The sequence below is a fragment of the Melospiza melodia genome, chromosome 2 (assembly GCF_035770615.1).
Source record: "Melospiza melodia melodia isolate bMelMel2 chromosome 2, bMelMel2.pri, whole genome shotgun sequence".
NCBI lineage: Eukaryota > Metazoa > Chordata > Aves > Passeriformes > Passerellidae > Melospiza > Melospiza melodia.
The window spans coordinates 106,905,394-106,920,751 of NC_086195.1; the positions used below are offsets into that span (position 1 = coordinate 106,905,394).

The 15,358-nt window shown below is 35.3% G+C and overlaps 1 protein-coding gene across 1 annotated transcript; it reads right to left on the reverse strand.

Moving 5' to 3' along the window:
* Positions 1–5,631: 5,631 nt before the first annotated feature.
* Positions 5,632–12,372, reverse strand: SLITRK6 (SLIT and NTRK like family member 6). Its single transcript, XM_063149519.1, has 2 exons — positions 11,902–12,372; positions 5,632–8,587 (listed from the first exon to the last, which is right to left on the reverse strand). The coding sequence occupies exon 2, from the start codon at positions 8,570–8,572 to the stop codon at positions 6,050–6,052; it is 2,523 nt and encodes an 840-aa protein (XP_063005589.1). The 5' UTR covers positions 8,573–8,587; positions 11,902–12,372; the 3' UTR covers positions 5,632–6,049.
* Positions 12,373–15,358: the final 2,986 nt, after the last annotated feature.

The following is a 15,358-nucleotide window of genomic DNA, read 5'->3' on the forward strand; positions in this document are numbered from 1 at the left end:
AAGATACAAAAGAATTTGTCTGGTTTGGTCTCCTTTCCCAGGAAATGTACTTTTAAAAGTATTATTATTAAAGAGCACACTACACCATTTCATTTGGGAATGTGAGGGAAAATAGTAGATTATATTTGAAAGTTTGGTATTTTTTTGTTAATATGTCTAAGAATGGAACTGTTTAATATGCATTCAACCCAAATACACGCCATTATGGAAGTGTTATGTTGGCTTTGCATTTTGAAAAATGGAAAGATGCTGGGCTGTCTTAATTTCAAACTAAAAACAATGCTAACATTATAATAATAATGTTAGCATTATTATTAATTATTCTAATAATTATATAGAATTATTAATAATAATGAGTTGACAAAATAAATTTCATAGTTTCTTTAAAAAAAAAGTTTATCCTGGCATGATATAGTATTTATACATATATAAAATTTTCAGATATCTTTCTATTTGAAAAAGTAATTACACTTCTGTAGTTTATTTGGTAAATAATTAAAACTAGAAGAATTTTAAAACTCCTGGACTTGTAAAAAAAATTATCTGAACATGAAATAGTCTGGATGAATTTTTTAACAAAAACAAACAGCTGAAATTATAGTAAATAACGTTTCTTCTTGAAACATGAAACCATATTGTTTCTTCTTTTCTGAATTCCAGCATTCCATTTCATGAACTGTAAGTAAAAATCAAGTAGAAGTAGTCCTTCCAGTAGCAATATTCGCATACTGTGAATGTTTTGAAGTTAATGTCTTAGAACATGAAACTTTGGTAAATGTTTTATGAAATGTACTGTGTGCATGAACTTGCACTCTTGCATCTTGGTGAAGCTGAATAAATAAAATAAAAATTCTTCATCGCATTTTTGCTTTCATAGAGATGAACAGCATCTGGCCTTTTATGTTCTTCCTCAAGGTTAGCTGCTTTCCATTAGACTGTGGCTCTTTAGAATTTGTTCTGTTGTGTCAAAAAGCCAAGGCTGACTGTTAGGAGATGTGCAGGAAAAAAACCACCATGATTTATCTTTTCATTATAGAAAATATATTGAGTCTGGCTACAGTTCACTTCTGTTTTAAGGAACAGAAGGATTTGGCTCCTCAAACAACATAAAGAATATCACAAACTTCAGAAACTTGAAAAAGAAAGACAGTTTTTTGACTTATAACACAAAATTATCTTCCCTGTCTCAAATCCCCAGTGATGCACCAATCATCAGGTCCCAGAGGAACTCACCACTGAAGACAATGCATACAATGAAAAAACTCTCCAAGGAGTAGATTTCACTTGCAACAGATTGTAATGCCAGAGGGCAGTCTATGGCTGAGCATGAAATTCATTAATGGAAATGCAGATATTCTCTGTTAGGGAGTACAACAGAAGACAAATGTGCCAGTCTTACGAAAGTTTCTTATCTTTTGAATTAAGTGTTTGATTGGCCTTCAATCTCAGGATGATTTCAGTACATCTACATGAAATTTGCAGATTGTTTTGGTGTGACTAATAAAGTGTGTTGCTGTAGACGTTGACATCCTCAGAATGTTAATCCAGAATTCCTTCTGGTGATGACTTTGAGACTCAGTATCCATTTTTTCCTCTTGCCACTATCACTTTATCCTGTGAAATAATGTCTTATTTGTGATAACTATTATTTTTTATTAACATACAAGAAATGAATCCTTCTAAGGTGTTGTGGTTTCCCATCCTGGCCAAACTTATTTATTCGGTTTAGCACACTATACAATTAGTAATCTCTAGGTAAGTTAAGTGGTACATGGCAAACATCTTCCATTTGGAGTCGTACAGGGAACATTTTTGTCATACAAAGAGGGGCTGAAAATTGATCCTCAGATTCCAATCAGAGAAACATTGACCGCAAGTTGAAAAGGATTATATTCAAATCTGATATGTTCAACACATCACTGAAAATAAGTACAAACTAGTTTTCAGTCTGGAATAGATGACAGAAAGGTTGATCTGTCATTCAAATGGAAAAGAACATGCAAAAATATTAGGCCATTTCTGAATAGGCAAATGTCCTAATTGATGTGTACACTTATAGTCTTTGTTGGATAAAGTTTTTTAAGTGCTGGGTTGGGTTTTATTTCTTTTAAAAAGCTTGGAGAAGCATCACTGCAGGCAATACAATCAAGTACCAGTGCTAAAAGTTTGTGGGAAATTTACTTGTAGCAGGAAGAAAAAGAAAGAAAGAGAAAGACAATTGTCTTCTATGAAGCTGAAAATATAAGCTCAGTTTAAAACAAAAAAGTGTAATTAATTGTTTTAATGTGTTTATTTAGGGAACAGGTCTGTTCAGATGGGAGGTGAAAAATGGTAGCGTTGGTTACCTTGAGGTACCCTAGCAACAACATCATAGCTGCCACTTACACCGGTGTGCTTGACGAAGCACTGTTCTCGCACTCAATTAAACTCTCATCCTGACAGGAAAAAAATGGATCCACTTTGTTGCACACTGTCAAACATGCTTTGCCTTCCACCCTCCATTATTCTAGCTAAGTAAAAATGTACCAAACCACTTGACTATGCCTGTCACTGAAAAAAAAAAAAAAAATATGACAATGGGGTTTTAACAAGAAAATTTATGAATATCCTTCCCAGCTTTCTGCAAACGTCAATAACAACAACACGTTTCCAGTTGTTCGAATATTCCAAGAACCTTCTAGGAATGGATATCACATCCTTCTTTCTTATGTGATGCCGTTCTTATGTCATGATTTTATTTTTATAAGCAGATAATGATTTTCTTTAGCTGAAGAATGATCATATAATATCAAACCTTTGTCCTTTTTTGTTATGGCAGTGTACATTTTCCTCATAGTTGGAAAAATCGCTATCTGAATGTAAGGCAGACCCCTCCCTTCTCATTATAAAGGCTCACTACATGGCAGCCCAGTAGGCAACGTGACGATAGGAAAGTGGACAGCGAGCCACATCCTGGAGATTCCTTAATATTGCCAAACCCCTTGCAGTGTTATAGAGACTGCCACAGAGCACAGTTGTCCTTACAAAGCGAAAGGCATGACTCTCCCTTCTGAAGGAAAGCTAAATGGCAAAGGTCTCTTTAATCCTGCTGAGCGAGGCTCCCGTACAGCTGTGTAACTGACTTGCTTTGACATTAATTTAGCTCACTCTTCCTTCTGATGCTTTGAGACTGCAAGGGAAAAGAATGTTTGCCACACTGTTGTCCTCAACATTCTGCCAAGTAACTGTTAGCAGCTAAGCAAAGTGACATCTGTGCATGTGGCAATTGTCTTTAGTCTGAAGCTATTTCTCTTAAATCTAAGCCGGAGGGCTTGAATCACCATTTCCCCTCATCTTGCCAATTGCAGGGTGTTATTTTTACACACTTTTTTTTTTGTTTTTTGGAAATAACTACTGAAATCAACGACACTGAAATAATAAATTCTGTTATCCAGTACTATTTACATTTGTATTCTGACTTTTTCCTTTACAATAATTTGAGATCTCTGAGAATTTGAAAAAGAACAATTTAATGTGTCTGATTCAGCATTCAAAGCTTTCTATTTCCATTAAATAAATTCAATTTTTAACTGCATTTAATTATTCTATACAGTAATTTTATTTGATTTTTTTTCCTGTGTGAAACTAAATTCTTTAAATGGAGACACTTAGTGTCATTTTAGTGCTCTAAGCCATCCCATCTGTCCCCCAGATGCGCCTCCAGATCCAAGCATGGGTTTCCATAGGTTCTATGCTCATGAAACACATTTATATGTGCTTGAATATGCAAGTATATCTAAAATAACATCACAAAGCTCATTTAATGCAAAGTTATTGTACGCACATTTTCCCTTTTTTCTCACCCCTACCTGAACAAGCAATATTTGATATTGTCTTTCATAGTCTGGACTAAAGATAGAAATGAAGCAAAATATGTTGTTGCCACATTTACTCGTCATAATCTTCCAAAATAGACAGGTTTTCTTATTAAATTATTCTTAGATATAGAAAGAAGAAATAATACTTCTCTAATAACTGGAATTTTGATTTTTGAAAGCCAGGTTTTACTTCCATAACAAATTAGTAACACCTCAAAAAATATTAATAAGGAAGTTGATTTGTTAACAGAGACAAAAGATGGTCAGATCCTCAACCTACAGAAATTAGTATAGCACCATAAAAGTTGTTATGTCTGTGCAAATTTGAAAGAACTGAGAATCTGACTTTCATATATAATATAGGAAATTTTTCTGTCAGAAACTTATGTAGAAGAATATGAAGAACTCTAATTTGTATATACAAATAGGTAAGACATGGACAGTATTTTGAACTAAAGAATAAATATCTTTTCACTTTGAGTTTATCAGTATTTCAATGCTAAATTTAGCATACATATCTATACATGTAGTAATTAAGCTGATTTTTCACTTTACAAATAGGAATTAGAAAAAAAAAAAAAAACCCTCATGCATAGTCAGTTTACAAAAGTTTTGCTTGGAGGAAGATAGATGCAGGTCAGAAATTGTGTTTTGGCACCACATCAGTCATGCACAGAAATTGAATGACCTTACTGAACTGAGGATAAGATGCTTCTGTCCACATGGCAAGAGTGAGAATCATTGTGTTTAATTCCCAAGTAGTTTAAAACTTGTGCATGCAGAAGTTGTTGCCTTCTTTAAAAAGTGACCTTTAAGAAAAAGACATTTAAAAAACTCTTTATTTCTTTTTCATTAATAGAGAGCAGTTCCTTGATTAGCTTGAAAATTAGCCAGGAATAAGCTTTTTCTTTTCTTGTGAGTTGGAAAGAAAAAAATACAAAATTATACAGAATAAATAGTAAATATAAATCTAGCGAGAATTCATTGCAAAAATAAACCTGAAGTGTTCTATGTGTTTGTAACCTATTTTTCCCACAACGCTTTATTTTCTTCTAATTTCAGAAAATATATTTTTGTACAAATAGCTAAATACTATTATTCTTCCTCATGTGTGTATTGTTGCAGTTATTCTGTCTGAGTGTTGCTTTTGGTTAGGGTGGAGAAGGACCTGTATATGCACTTGGAAATTCCTAGCCACAGCAAACTCATTTCCTTCAAGAATATTTAAAGCCAGCACAGAAGTTATTTATATACATATGTATATATATATATATATATATATTTAAAAAAAAACCAAACTTATTAAACACAGTAACATATTTACAGCTGATTCTCAGTAGCTTTTCAAATTACCCAGGACTATGAGTTGAAACACCAGTGATGCACAATATCTTATAGCAGCAGCTCAAGAAAAGATTGTCCAAACTTAGGTAAAGCTATCAGATAGGGAAAGTAGCAAAAGGCTTGCAGTTTTCATTGTTGAAGATGTTGGGTAAACATAGATGCATATTTTTCCTTCCACATACAGATACACAATTCAAATAAAGTTCTGTGTAGAGTACTTAAATATTTGCAGGCTCTAGGTGAATACACAAAAATATTTTATCTGTTTTCCTTTTTAACTGATATTTAGTATGACAACTTTTCAACTCCTTTCATATTTATTATAAAGGTATGTAAGGTGTAGTTGTAGACAGTGGTCATGTATGTGGTTCATGTACTAACCTAACATATACACTCTAAGGTTATAAATACAAACACAGGTGTTGGAATTTTCTTTTTTTTTTTTTTTTTTTTTGATCTTTTTGTTGTTTTAAAGGAATCTAATTAAATGGAGGGAAAAAAGAAGGGGTAAAGGAAATCAACTTTTTTTTTTTTCCATAGGTTGGGAAACAGAGAAGTGAATGGAGAGTGGCATATACACCTTTTCAAAATTATGAGGACTAGTGCAATAAGCAATCTTCCTCACACAGTTCAATCATACTAAATTCTTGCTTAACTTGGGGTTTGACATATTGCCTGCTCACAACCCCATGGCTTCCCACAGTGATCCCTGAGTTTTTCTTTGCTAGGATTACTGCTGTGCTTAAGTTCTGACTGTTGACATGTTTTTATAAGGCACTTTTATTTACAATGATTCCACCTTAAAGTAAAATCACAGAAACTCGGCCCCAGCCCCATGTATTATCACTTCACGTCTGCTGCTCCAGAACTTCCAGATAGTCAGGCTCAGCATGTAAATTAGCCTTGAGCTCAAAATACTCATTTTTAGTTTGTTCTAGAAAAACCTTTCTTGGCCTGGAGTACATGAGTGTCTCCATCAGCTTCAACTCTTCATGTGTTCCAGGATAACGAACTTCCATGTCAGGCTGGAGCTGGACAATATTTTTTCTTAGATATTCTGTGATCCCTAGTTGCTGCAGCTCTCTCTCTTTTTCAAGAATGTTTCTATACAAGCAGCTAGCATCCTGAAATGACAGAAATTCCGCAGATTGGTCTGTAGCCTTGTATTTGACATTTGGACCTGTAAGTGGTGAACTGTTCTCTCTTTCCAGGAGACTTCTGCGAAGGTATTTGGAATCATTAGCTTCCTTCTCACTTCCCTCCTCCTGCTGCTGCTCGGTGTGCTTGGGACTGAAGGATGGGCTGTGGTACACCTGAACCATGGGGGTAACTATTCTTTGCTCATAGAGCGTGGCAGCCGGGCGCTCCGTGGTGTGGTGTGTTGTCTTGTGCCCATACATGCTGTACTGAAGGTGAACAGGGCTGCTGTCCCTCACTTGCTCATCCACTTGCTTCTTTTTGCATCTCCTGCGCCGGTGCAGAACAAGAACAACTATTCCTGCTGCACAAAACACAATAGTTATAAACACAATGAGCAGTCCTAATATTAGAACAGAAAGTGGGACAGCATCTGTAAGAGACCGCAGGATGGTGTCTGCGGTGTTGGCAGTAGGAGAAGAAGTTGTCACAACTACAAAACTGGCATGGGTCGGTAGGGCAGGGCTGTTTATTAAACCTGGACACAAGACTTCACTCTTTAGGGATTTCAATTCTTTTTTTGCTAAGTGCCCGGGAGATTTACAAAAAATATCACCCATCATGGTATTCTTACTCAATTTTTGTATCCATTTTTGCAGTCCAACTGAATCACATGTACAGTCCCAAGGGTTGTCTTCAAGTTCAATTTGTACCAGCATATCCAGTTCATCCAAGACATTGCTCACAGGCAAATGAGCAAATTGGTTTGTTTTCAGATTTAGTCTGGTGAGGGGAACACCTGAAAAGATATGGGGTGGCAAAGCCTGCAGAAGATTGTTATTTAGGTAGAGAACTTTCAGTTTTGGCATTACATTAAATGTCCCTGGCAAAACTTCTTTGATGGCATTATATTCAAGGTACAAGTACTCAAGGTGCTGAAGGCCAAGGAAGAGATTTTGACTTAGCTTTGTAAGATGATTGCCATTGAGATATAGTTTCTGTAGTCTGGTCAGATTCATAAAGGAACCTTCCTCAAGGATTTCAATGCGATTGTTCCCCAGGTGAAGCATTTCCAGGCTGGCATAGTCCACAAGATCTGATTTCAATAACGTCTGAATGATGTTTCCAGCTAGGATAAGCTTTTTAGGATTTGGAGGAGGGGGTCCTAAATCAGACAAGCTTTCAATATTTCGCTCCTGGCAGTGCATAAGAACTCCTGAGAGCATATGGCTGGTGCAGTGACAAGGGACGGGACAAGAGATTCCTGGAAATGTAGTAGGCTTGGAAGTATGAAGCACTAAACTTGGTTCTTTAGTAGGAGCTTTCAGGAGAGGAATCACCTTGGTTGATAGATGATTATCATTGATAGAGGTGGTTACAACCAAGGGCAGTGACCCTGAAGGATCTTCAAGTTCATTAACAGGATGGGTGGGACAAAGAGATTCTTTTTTAAGCCGGCTTAATATGCTGCCTTTGATAACTGAAGGGCTATTGCATACAACATCACCTATTATGGACTGAGGAGGCATGTTTTCTAGCCATATCTTCAGCTGCAACAAATCACAGTTACAGGCCCATTTATTGTCTTCCAACTGAAGGTCTAGTATTCTTCCAATGTGTTCCAAAAAGCCAACATAGGGCAGTGTCTGTAACTGGTTTCCACGCAGATCTAAATGGGTCAATGGCACAAAACGAAATATGTTTGGAGGAAGATACTCAATGGCATTATCATTCAAAATAAGCACTTTAAGCCTGTTGAGCTTGCTAAAGGCACTTGCTTCAATCACTGTGATGAAATTGTTGTCTGCTTGAAGAAACTCCAAATTTTCCAATCCATTAAACGTATCTTCTTTAAGTGTTTCCAAAGAATTGTGATTGATATGAAGTTGCTTAAGTAGGCTGAGACCATTGAAAGCCCCAGGCTCAATATCTGCTATATTGTTAAAACCAAGATGCAGAGAAATAGCATTAACAAGGCCAGCAAAATCATTCACATGTAGCATACTCAGACCATTGTTTAACAGATTAAGATGGAAAGGCCGTGACGGTGGGACGTTTATTTCTGATATCATCTTGATGTCTCTTTTGTCACAGTTGATAATCATGGTGTCATCCTTTTCTTCACAGGAACACAGACTCTGACAAGATCCTCTGACTGAAGAAAAGGAAGGCTGTGACTGGAAAGGATCGGATGCAACCACAATTGAGCATAAAACAAAAATCCAAAGCTTCATCTTGTCCAGCAGATTCTATTAAAAAAAAAAAAAAAAAAAAAAAGGAAATAAGTAATAGAGTCATGATTTCACAAGGTTTGGGTTGTTTGTTTGGGGGAGTTTTGTGGCTTTGTTTGCTGGAGTTGTTTTGGTTTTTGTTTTTTGGGTTTTTTTTTTTTTTCTTTTTGTTTTTCTTTACCCTGGCACAACAGAAAGAAAAAAACATTCCTAATCTTCATCACTGAGCTACTTCTCCTTCCAAGGGCTATCATATCATGCAAAACAATTGAATTATTTTCTAATTAGAGAATATAAATTTAGTTTGATGTACTGAATGAATAAACAGAGTCATAAGGGGAAATCTTCAGTACTTTCATGCTGATAGCCAAAGTAGGATGCAATCAGGAGTGTGTTGGTTTTATTCATATACTGTATAGACTACCAGTGGAAAACAGTAATAATTTACTGTTCCAAGAAACTTATATCAAAGCTAATATAATATTTTGAACCATTGCTTTCTGTCACTATATAGCACTGCAAATTTTAAGAATACCTTGCTAAGATTAACTTAGTGTTACCCAGATGCTGAAGAGAAATAAGATTTGGTTTGGATCAGTAATGTGTTGTGAGCAAAAGCCCATTCTTGCAGGGTACAGGGATTCTCTCTACAGTTCTGCATTATGTATGGAAATCAAAGGGTATTTCCTCTGAAATCCTTGTACCCACAAACTGAAAAGGACATGGACAAAATAATCATCTCTCTTTGCTGAAATTTTAATGCATTTGTTGTAGTCTGTGGGTGAAAGTGGGGCCACAGCACAAAGCAGTGTAGCGTTTGCATGTAATGTACATACAAAAAAATTTGTGTACACAACGTTAAAAAAGAGAACTGAGAATGCAGTGTGTGCCAGAAAAAACAAGCAAGCAAGGGCAAACTTTTTGAGATTAATATTAGACTCCTCCCAATGATAATAATCATCAATTTCCACAGTGAAATGTATAAGGACCTGACTGTGCTTTACAAATTAAAAATTATCACCACTATCAGCTATATGTTATGTAATATAATTATCACCTTTCCATCTGATCTTAGACTTTGAAACACTTGATAAATGCATCATTACAATACAGCTATGGAGTTGCAAGTAAAATTTAGATGTTTAAATCAGTCATTTTTTATTGGCTTGAATTAAGTTGTCCTATAGGCTATTAGAAGATTCTCTGTTTCTTTCTGTCAAGGCTGCCTAATTAGCAAGACCAATCGTAACTCTTGATACATAAGATAGAGGGAAATCACTGTTTATAATCGTTAGTTAAGTATTTCCACATTTCAAAAAAAGTAAATAATAACCAAAAAATCCCCTAAAATGCAATGGATTATTTAAAACCAGTAATGTTTATGGGGTGTGCTATTTATTTGAGTGCTGAACTAAGCAAGACCCTTAAGTAATCCATCTAATAAAGGTCAGAATCTCTCAAACTAGGCTATTGAAAGATGAAGTACAGAATGTCACTACACAACCAACAGTGTCAGTTTCTGAAAGATTAGAACGCTTTACAAGGATCAATTCAATACATGCATGAACATTTTTATAGTGTGGTCATATGATTTGGCATCTCATGAATGCATATTTTGAATATCATGCACCTTGGTTACTAGAAACACTATTTCTCAAGGCTTCCCTTAGAACAGATTGCAAAGCTTTACACATGCAAGCACTTAAATGCTGTGGCATGAGTATTACACACACACACACACACACAAAGAACAACAGCAAGTGTGTCCACAGTGAATTTTGTTTTTCTCCATGAGTAGCTTCTGATAAGTGAGAGTAGAAATACGAGTTTATAAGTAGTAAGTACAATTCACAGTGTGAGAAAAATTGTCCTTAAAAATATGAGCTTTTATCTTTGTTTTAGTAGTTGCAATATAATTTTGTTGCCTCATATAACCCTCCTTGAACTCCAGCTGCCCATGTTTAATATATATGTCTTTAAGTCTGTTTTCCCAAGAAGTATTTGATAAGACACACCATGTCAAGATGTTATTTTAAAATATGCAGAATAATTCCAGGATCACATTATGCTAGAGACTTATCCTTGCTTTACATGCATCACTATCCTTTCCAGTGACCCAAGGTAAAAAATACAAGCTCTTGACACAGATGCCAGCTTCAAACCTATACTATGACTAACTCAACTTTATTTCTGTACGCTTTTTCTCATTAGAAATTCCAGTGTCAATCCGCATCAAATTCAAACAACACTTATAAAGTCCTTGAGCAAAATTAAACGAAGAAAGAAATCTTTAAGGCATGTTGCATTCTATTGCATATTGAGAAATTAGGTTACTAAAATGAAAGCTTTCCTCTCAGAGATGAAAGTAACAACATTTGTAACCAATTGGAAAACATTCACATTTTAATCATCGTCATACTTCTGTAAGCAGCACTGCCAGAACTCTCTCACAGACATATATATACCCACACAATAAAAATTAACAGGAGAGTTTTTTTCTTTTTCCTTTCTCCATTTTTTTTCCTAAACACTCAGAAACATGTAATGAAGTTCTCAGTGGGCTACTATTGTAAAATAAAAACTGCCCTCTTGTAACAGATGACTAACATTTAACTGAAAGAATTCACAATACAACAAAATGTAATTTGAAAGACTTTTCATGTGGTGAGGTTTTTCAGCAAATTCCACATGGTAACTTAAGTTTTTTTTTTATCTGCTTTCATGTAAGTCACTGCTGACTGCATACTGTAACTAAACTCTGTAGGAATTCTAAAAGACTAAAAAATGTCACAGTTTTTTCTATGAGGCAAAGTTGAATACTTCCAGAAGTAGTCACCTTACAGCAAAGGCATCTCATGCTTGCTAAGTAATAATTGATTTGGTTTTAAAACACTGAAATAGCTTGTTTCATTATGCTTGAGGGTTTATTTGTTTGATTTTCTTAATTTAGCTATATATAAAAAAAAAACAATTATGTTGATGATTTTCAAACCCCCAAGCTAAGAATTAGTAATTTCTAAAAGCCTTTGGGATTTTTTATTAAATTCTTAAGGGAATTACACTCAGATGATGCATTTAAGACCATTTTTGCGCTTGAAATAAAACCAAACACCCATTCCTCTCCCTTAAGAGGTTCAAGAACAACATTCCCTTAATGAACATATTCTACACAGTAATCAGTTTGAATAAATGTCCCTGCAAACTGTTTAAAATACAGTAGTATAAACTTCCATCATTTAACATAAAAGTTATGCAGAAAAATAAATGCAACTTTTACTGAGAAGTGAAATTCTCATGTGCTTAGCTAATTAGCTAACCGGAATCTTTCTTACCTGTACAGCAGCAACACTCCCTGGTACACTCAGTAATGCACAGTTGGAGCAGCTGTTTCCATGCAATGTAATTTTTCCCTCTGAAAAACGCACACTTTCTTCTGAGTTTCCCTTTGCTGCAAGCTCCGGTAATGCTACAGCTCCATAAAGTTAAAATCCTTGTTCAGAAGACAAAGTACAAAGCATTCGATTGAAAAAATCTTCCAGGCAGCCGTGCACGTCAGACCATCCTGTAAGCAGTTGTCCTTTTTCCTCAATTAAAATTCACAGCATACTTCACAGCTAGGCTGACTTTTCTGCATATAGTTAACTGTTTGCAAGCATTTGGATGCAGTAAACAAACAAGATGCTCAGCAGAGCTTGACTTGATCACTTGGTTTGTCAGATTTTTAGATGCAAGCTGCTCCTGTGTTCTCTCTGTTCTTTCTAGTCTTTCTTGTTAGCTCAGTTTGTTATTAGTCAGATTGCCAGGGGCTGGGAGGTAGGCGTAAATAAAGAGACTTCTTGGCTTTTGACTCAGCCTTTAAGCCCTTCCCCACCAGAGAGCTTTAATCTGCCAATGTCATTTAATACAAGATACAGCTCCACCTTGAGACAGATCAGCTCCTCCTCCTGCAATTTCTCTCACCTCTTTTTCCCCTTATCTAAGTGAGCTTCAGAAAGTAAAATTCAGCTGAATATCTTCTAGATTGCTTAAGGGCTGTTAATACCTGATTTTGCAAAAAAAACAGTAAACATCCACTGCAGCTCGTGCAGTTTGTTCTCTTGGGCAGTCCTTGCATTTAGTTTGTATCTGCAAATGCTTGCTTTAGAAACCTGAAAGCATTCCAGCCCAAATACACTCCACAAATCACACCACAAGGGAAACTTTGTCCTCTGGAAAATATGTCTATCACGTTGAAGTGCAGAATCATTCAAATATATAAATGAGACTGTAAAGATGTCAATCCAGTCCACTCAGTGTGAATGGGGTAGGGGTGAGTATGCACAGTTGTACATACTTTATTATGGAAAAATAAAATTATGGAATATTAGTGCTTCTGCTTGCACAATGACTGCCGTCAGCCCTTTTTTAAAACTGCCCATCCTGCTCTGTAGGAAGAAGACTGGGTTCATTGTAATTGTCTGTTTTACAGATGTTAGCACAGCATTGGTATCTGTCTATGTGAGATTGCATTTTATTTCCATGAAACACTGCTTAGATAAAAAACGGTCTGGTTTGGGGGAGGGCATTTTTAAAGGCACGTATCATGCTTAAGGTATTCTTTTCTCTGTGCTCATAAACAAATAATTAGCAGATACAGTACAGCCACTGGAAAATGTTTATTCCATGCAAGGAGGGCGTTCCTTATCCCTCCTGCACTGCATGGGATGGTTTTATAAGCGGCACATGCTACTTCCTTGTTCATCCCACTGCCACAGAGGCACAAAGCCTTTTGTGAGCAACAATAGATGTGGTGCTCCAGCATATTTGCCCTCTACAGCATAACATTTCTGGTTCGTTTTTCCGTGCCTTGGATTATTATACAGACTGTTTACTGCAGCCTCCAACCAGTCAGATTCCAGTAATTTCCTTTGCACTGATGGATCTCTAGGTGGCCTCATTGACCTCAAAAAGGCTATTGCAATTTACTGTTCCATGTGCTGAAGGCTATCAAGATCTTTTCCTATATTTTTGCTCACACACATATATGTAAACTTTTATATATACATTTATAAGATTTATATCTCTAGATATTTAAATATTTTTAATATAGAATTTGGAAAAAAAAATTAAAAATAAGAGGAAATATTCCTGAGGAATTGTAACAATTTGGTTTCAACATATCACTCTTTTTTTGCAATTTGCTACTTTTAATGAACCTCTTCACTCAATCTCAATTTGCAGACATTTTATTAAGGCTCAAAAGTTCTCAGCTGTCTGTGACCAGCTAAATAAATAATTTTTTTCTTTATTTGTTTTGATTTTATGAATTTTAAGTTACATTATTTCTATTTTTACTGAACATTTTTCAAGTGTTAACACTTGTGGTTGGCTGTTTGAGATAGAGAATATCTCTAAATACAGATATTCACATTAAAACATTAAAAATGAAAACAACATCATTATTTGCTTTTGAGTTGACAGCCACAAGCGTAAAACATGATAACAAAAATATTTCCAGAAATCAATTGCTAAAAATAGGACATTTTCCTAATCTAAGCATACAGAATTTAAAATTACTGAGAATGTTTATCAATAGTATTTGTGATTCAAAAACTGCATATTTATCAAGTTTATAAAAATGACTAATGTTTGTTTTTTCTACCATAATTTTATGAATCATTAAGCAGGTTATTATAAAGAATGTGATTCTGCAAGTGCATCTACATGTCAGTTGAACTGATATAGGGTTTTTACCCTGCACTTCAAGTCTTAATCAATTGTTCCAACAATTTTAAATTTTGTGAACTTCGGATATAAAAAATCTAAAACTGTCAGACTTACCTTTACTGCAGGCATATTATTTGCGGATTAGTCTTCAAAATGGTAATCTTCATGGTGACTTGTTAATTTGTAACTTCATTGTTTAAAGATAACAGGAGGAATAAGCATTTGCATTTGCTATTTCAGTGGAGAGAAAATATTTTTTCCCCATCATTCAGAACTCATCGCCACTTCTCAGAATGCACACAAGGAGCCATCGATAGTACACAAGACGTAGGAGGTAAATAATATATCCCTGCTTGCAAGAAGTTCCAAGTCTGTATCAACAACTCTTCACCTATATTTCTTGCAACATGAACCCTTTGAACTCTGTAAGAGTACAGGTCTGACAGCTTAATATATGACATTGAAAGGAAACATTTTCCTGGAACCACTAAGTAGCATCTGACAATTCACATGTGAGAGAGCCTGCTGAGGAACTCAAAACTCATGCATATATTATAAATTAAAATTGTATATGGAAGAACTGTCACCAAGGCTAAGACTTAACTAAGAACATGGCATATGCACGTACACACAGAACAACACCAAAAAAACCCATAATGTAATGTACTATAATTTTGGAAGCTAACCGTGCCTAGTATATTATTTAATTCAGACACAGATCACCTATTTCCCTCACAGAACTAATGTCTCTTTTTACATATTGGGATAGGTCTTACTCAAAACCTTCTACTCTGAACACACTGTTTGTGTGGCTTTTTGCAGTCATGAACACATTGCCATTGTGTAAAGAAGGGTAAGGATTCCCCTCTACAAGTGATACACTGGCCTAGTGGCTACTCTCTAAGCATTTAGTTTCATCTTTATATGACCCTTATTGAGAGGCAATTCTTTGAAAAGTCTGCTGAAAAAGATCTTCAAATTGTAAGGAAACAGGTTAAAGAAACAAATTTCTATTATCCTTAAGCATTTTCTAACTAAATTAATTTAGACCCATATTTTTATACTTAATATAAAAGCACACAA

Bases quoted from the DNA above. Each gene is read 5' to 3' on its own strand.
- SLITRK6 (XM_063149519.1), bottom strand. From the start codon at position 8,572: ATGAAGCTTTGGATTTTTGTTTTATGCTCAATTGTGGTTGCATCCGAT.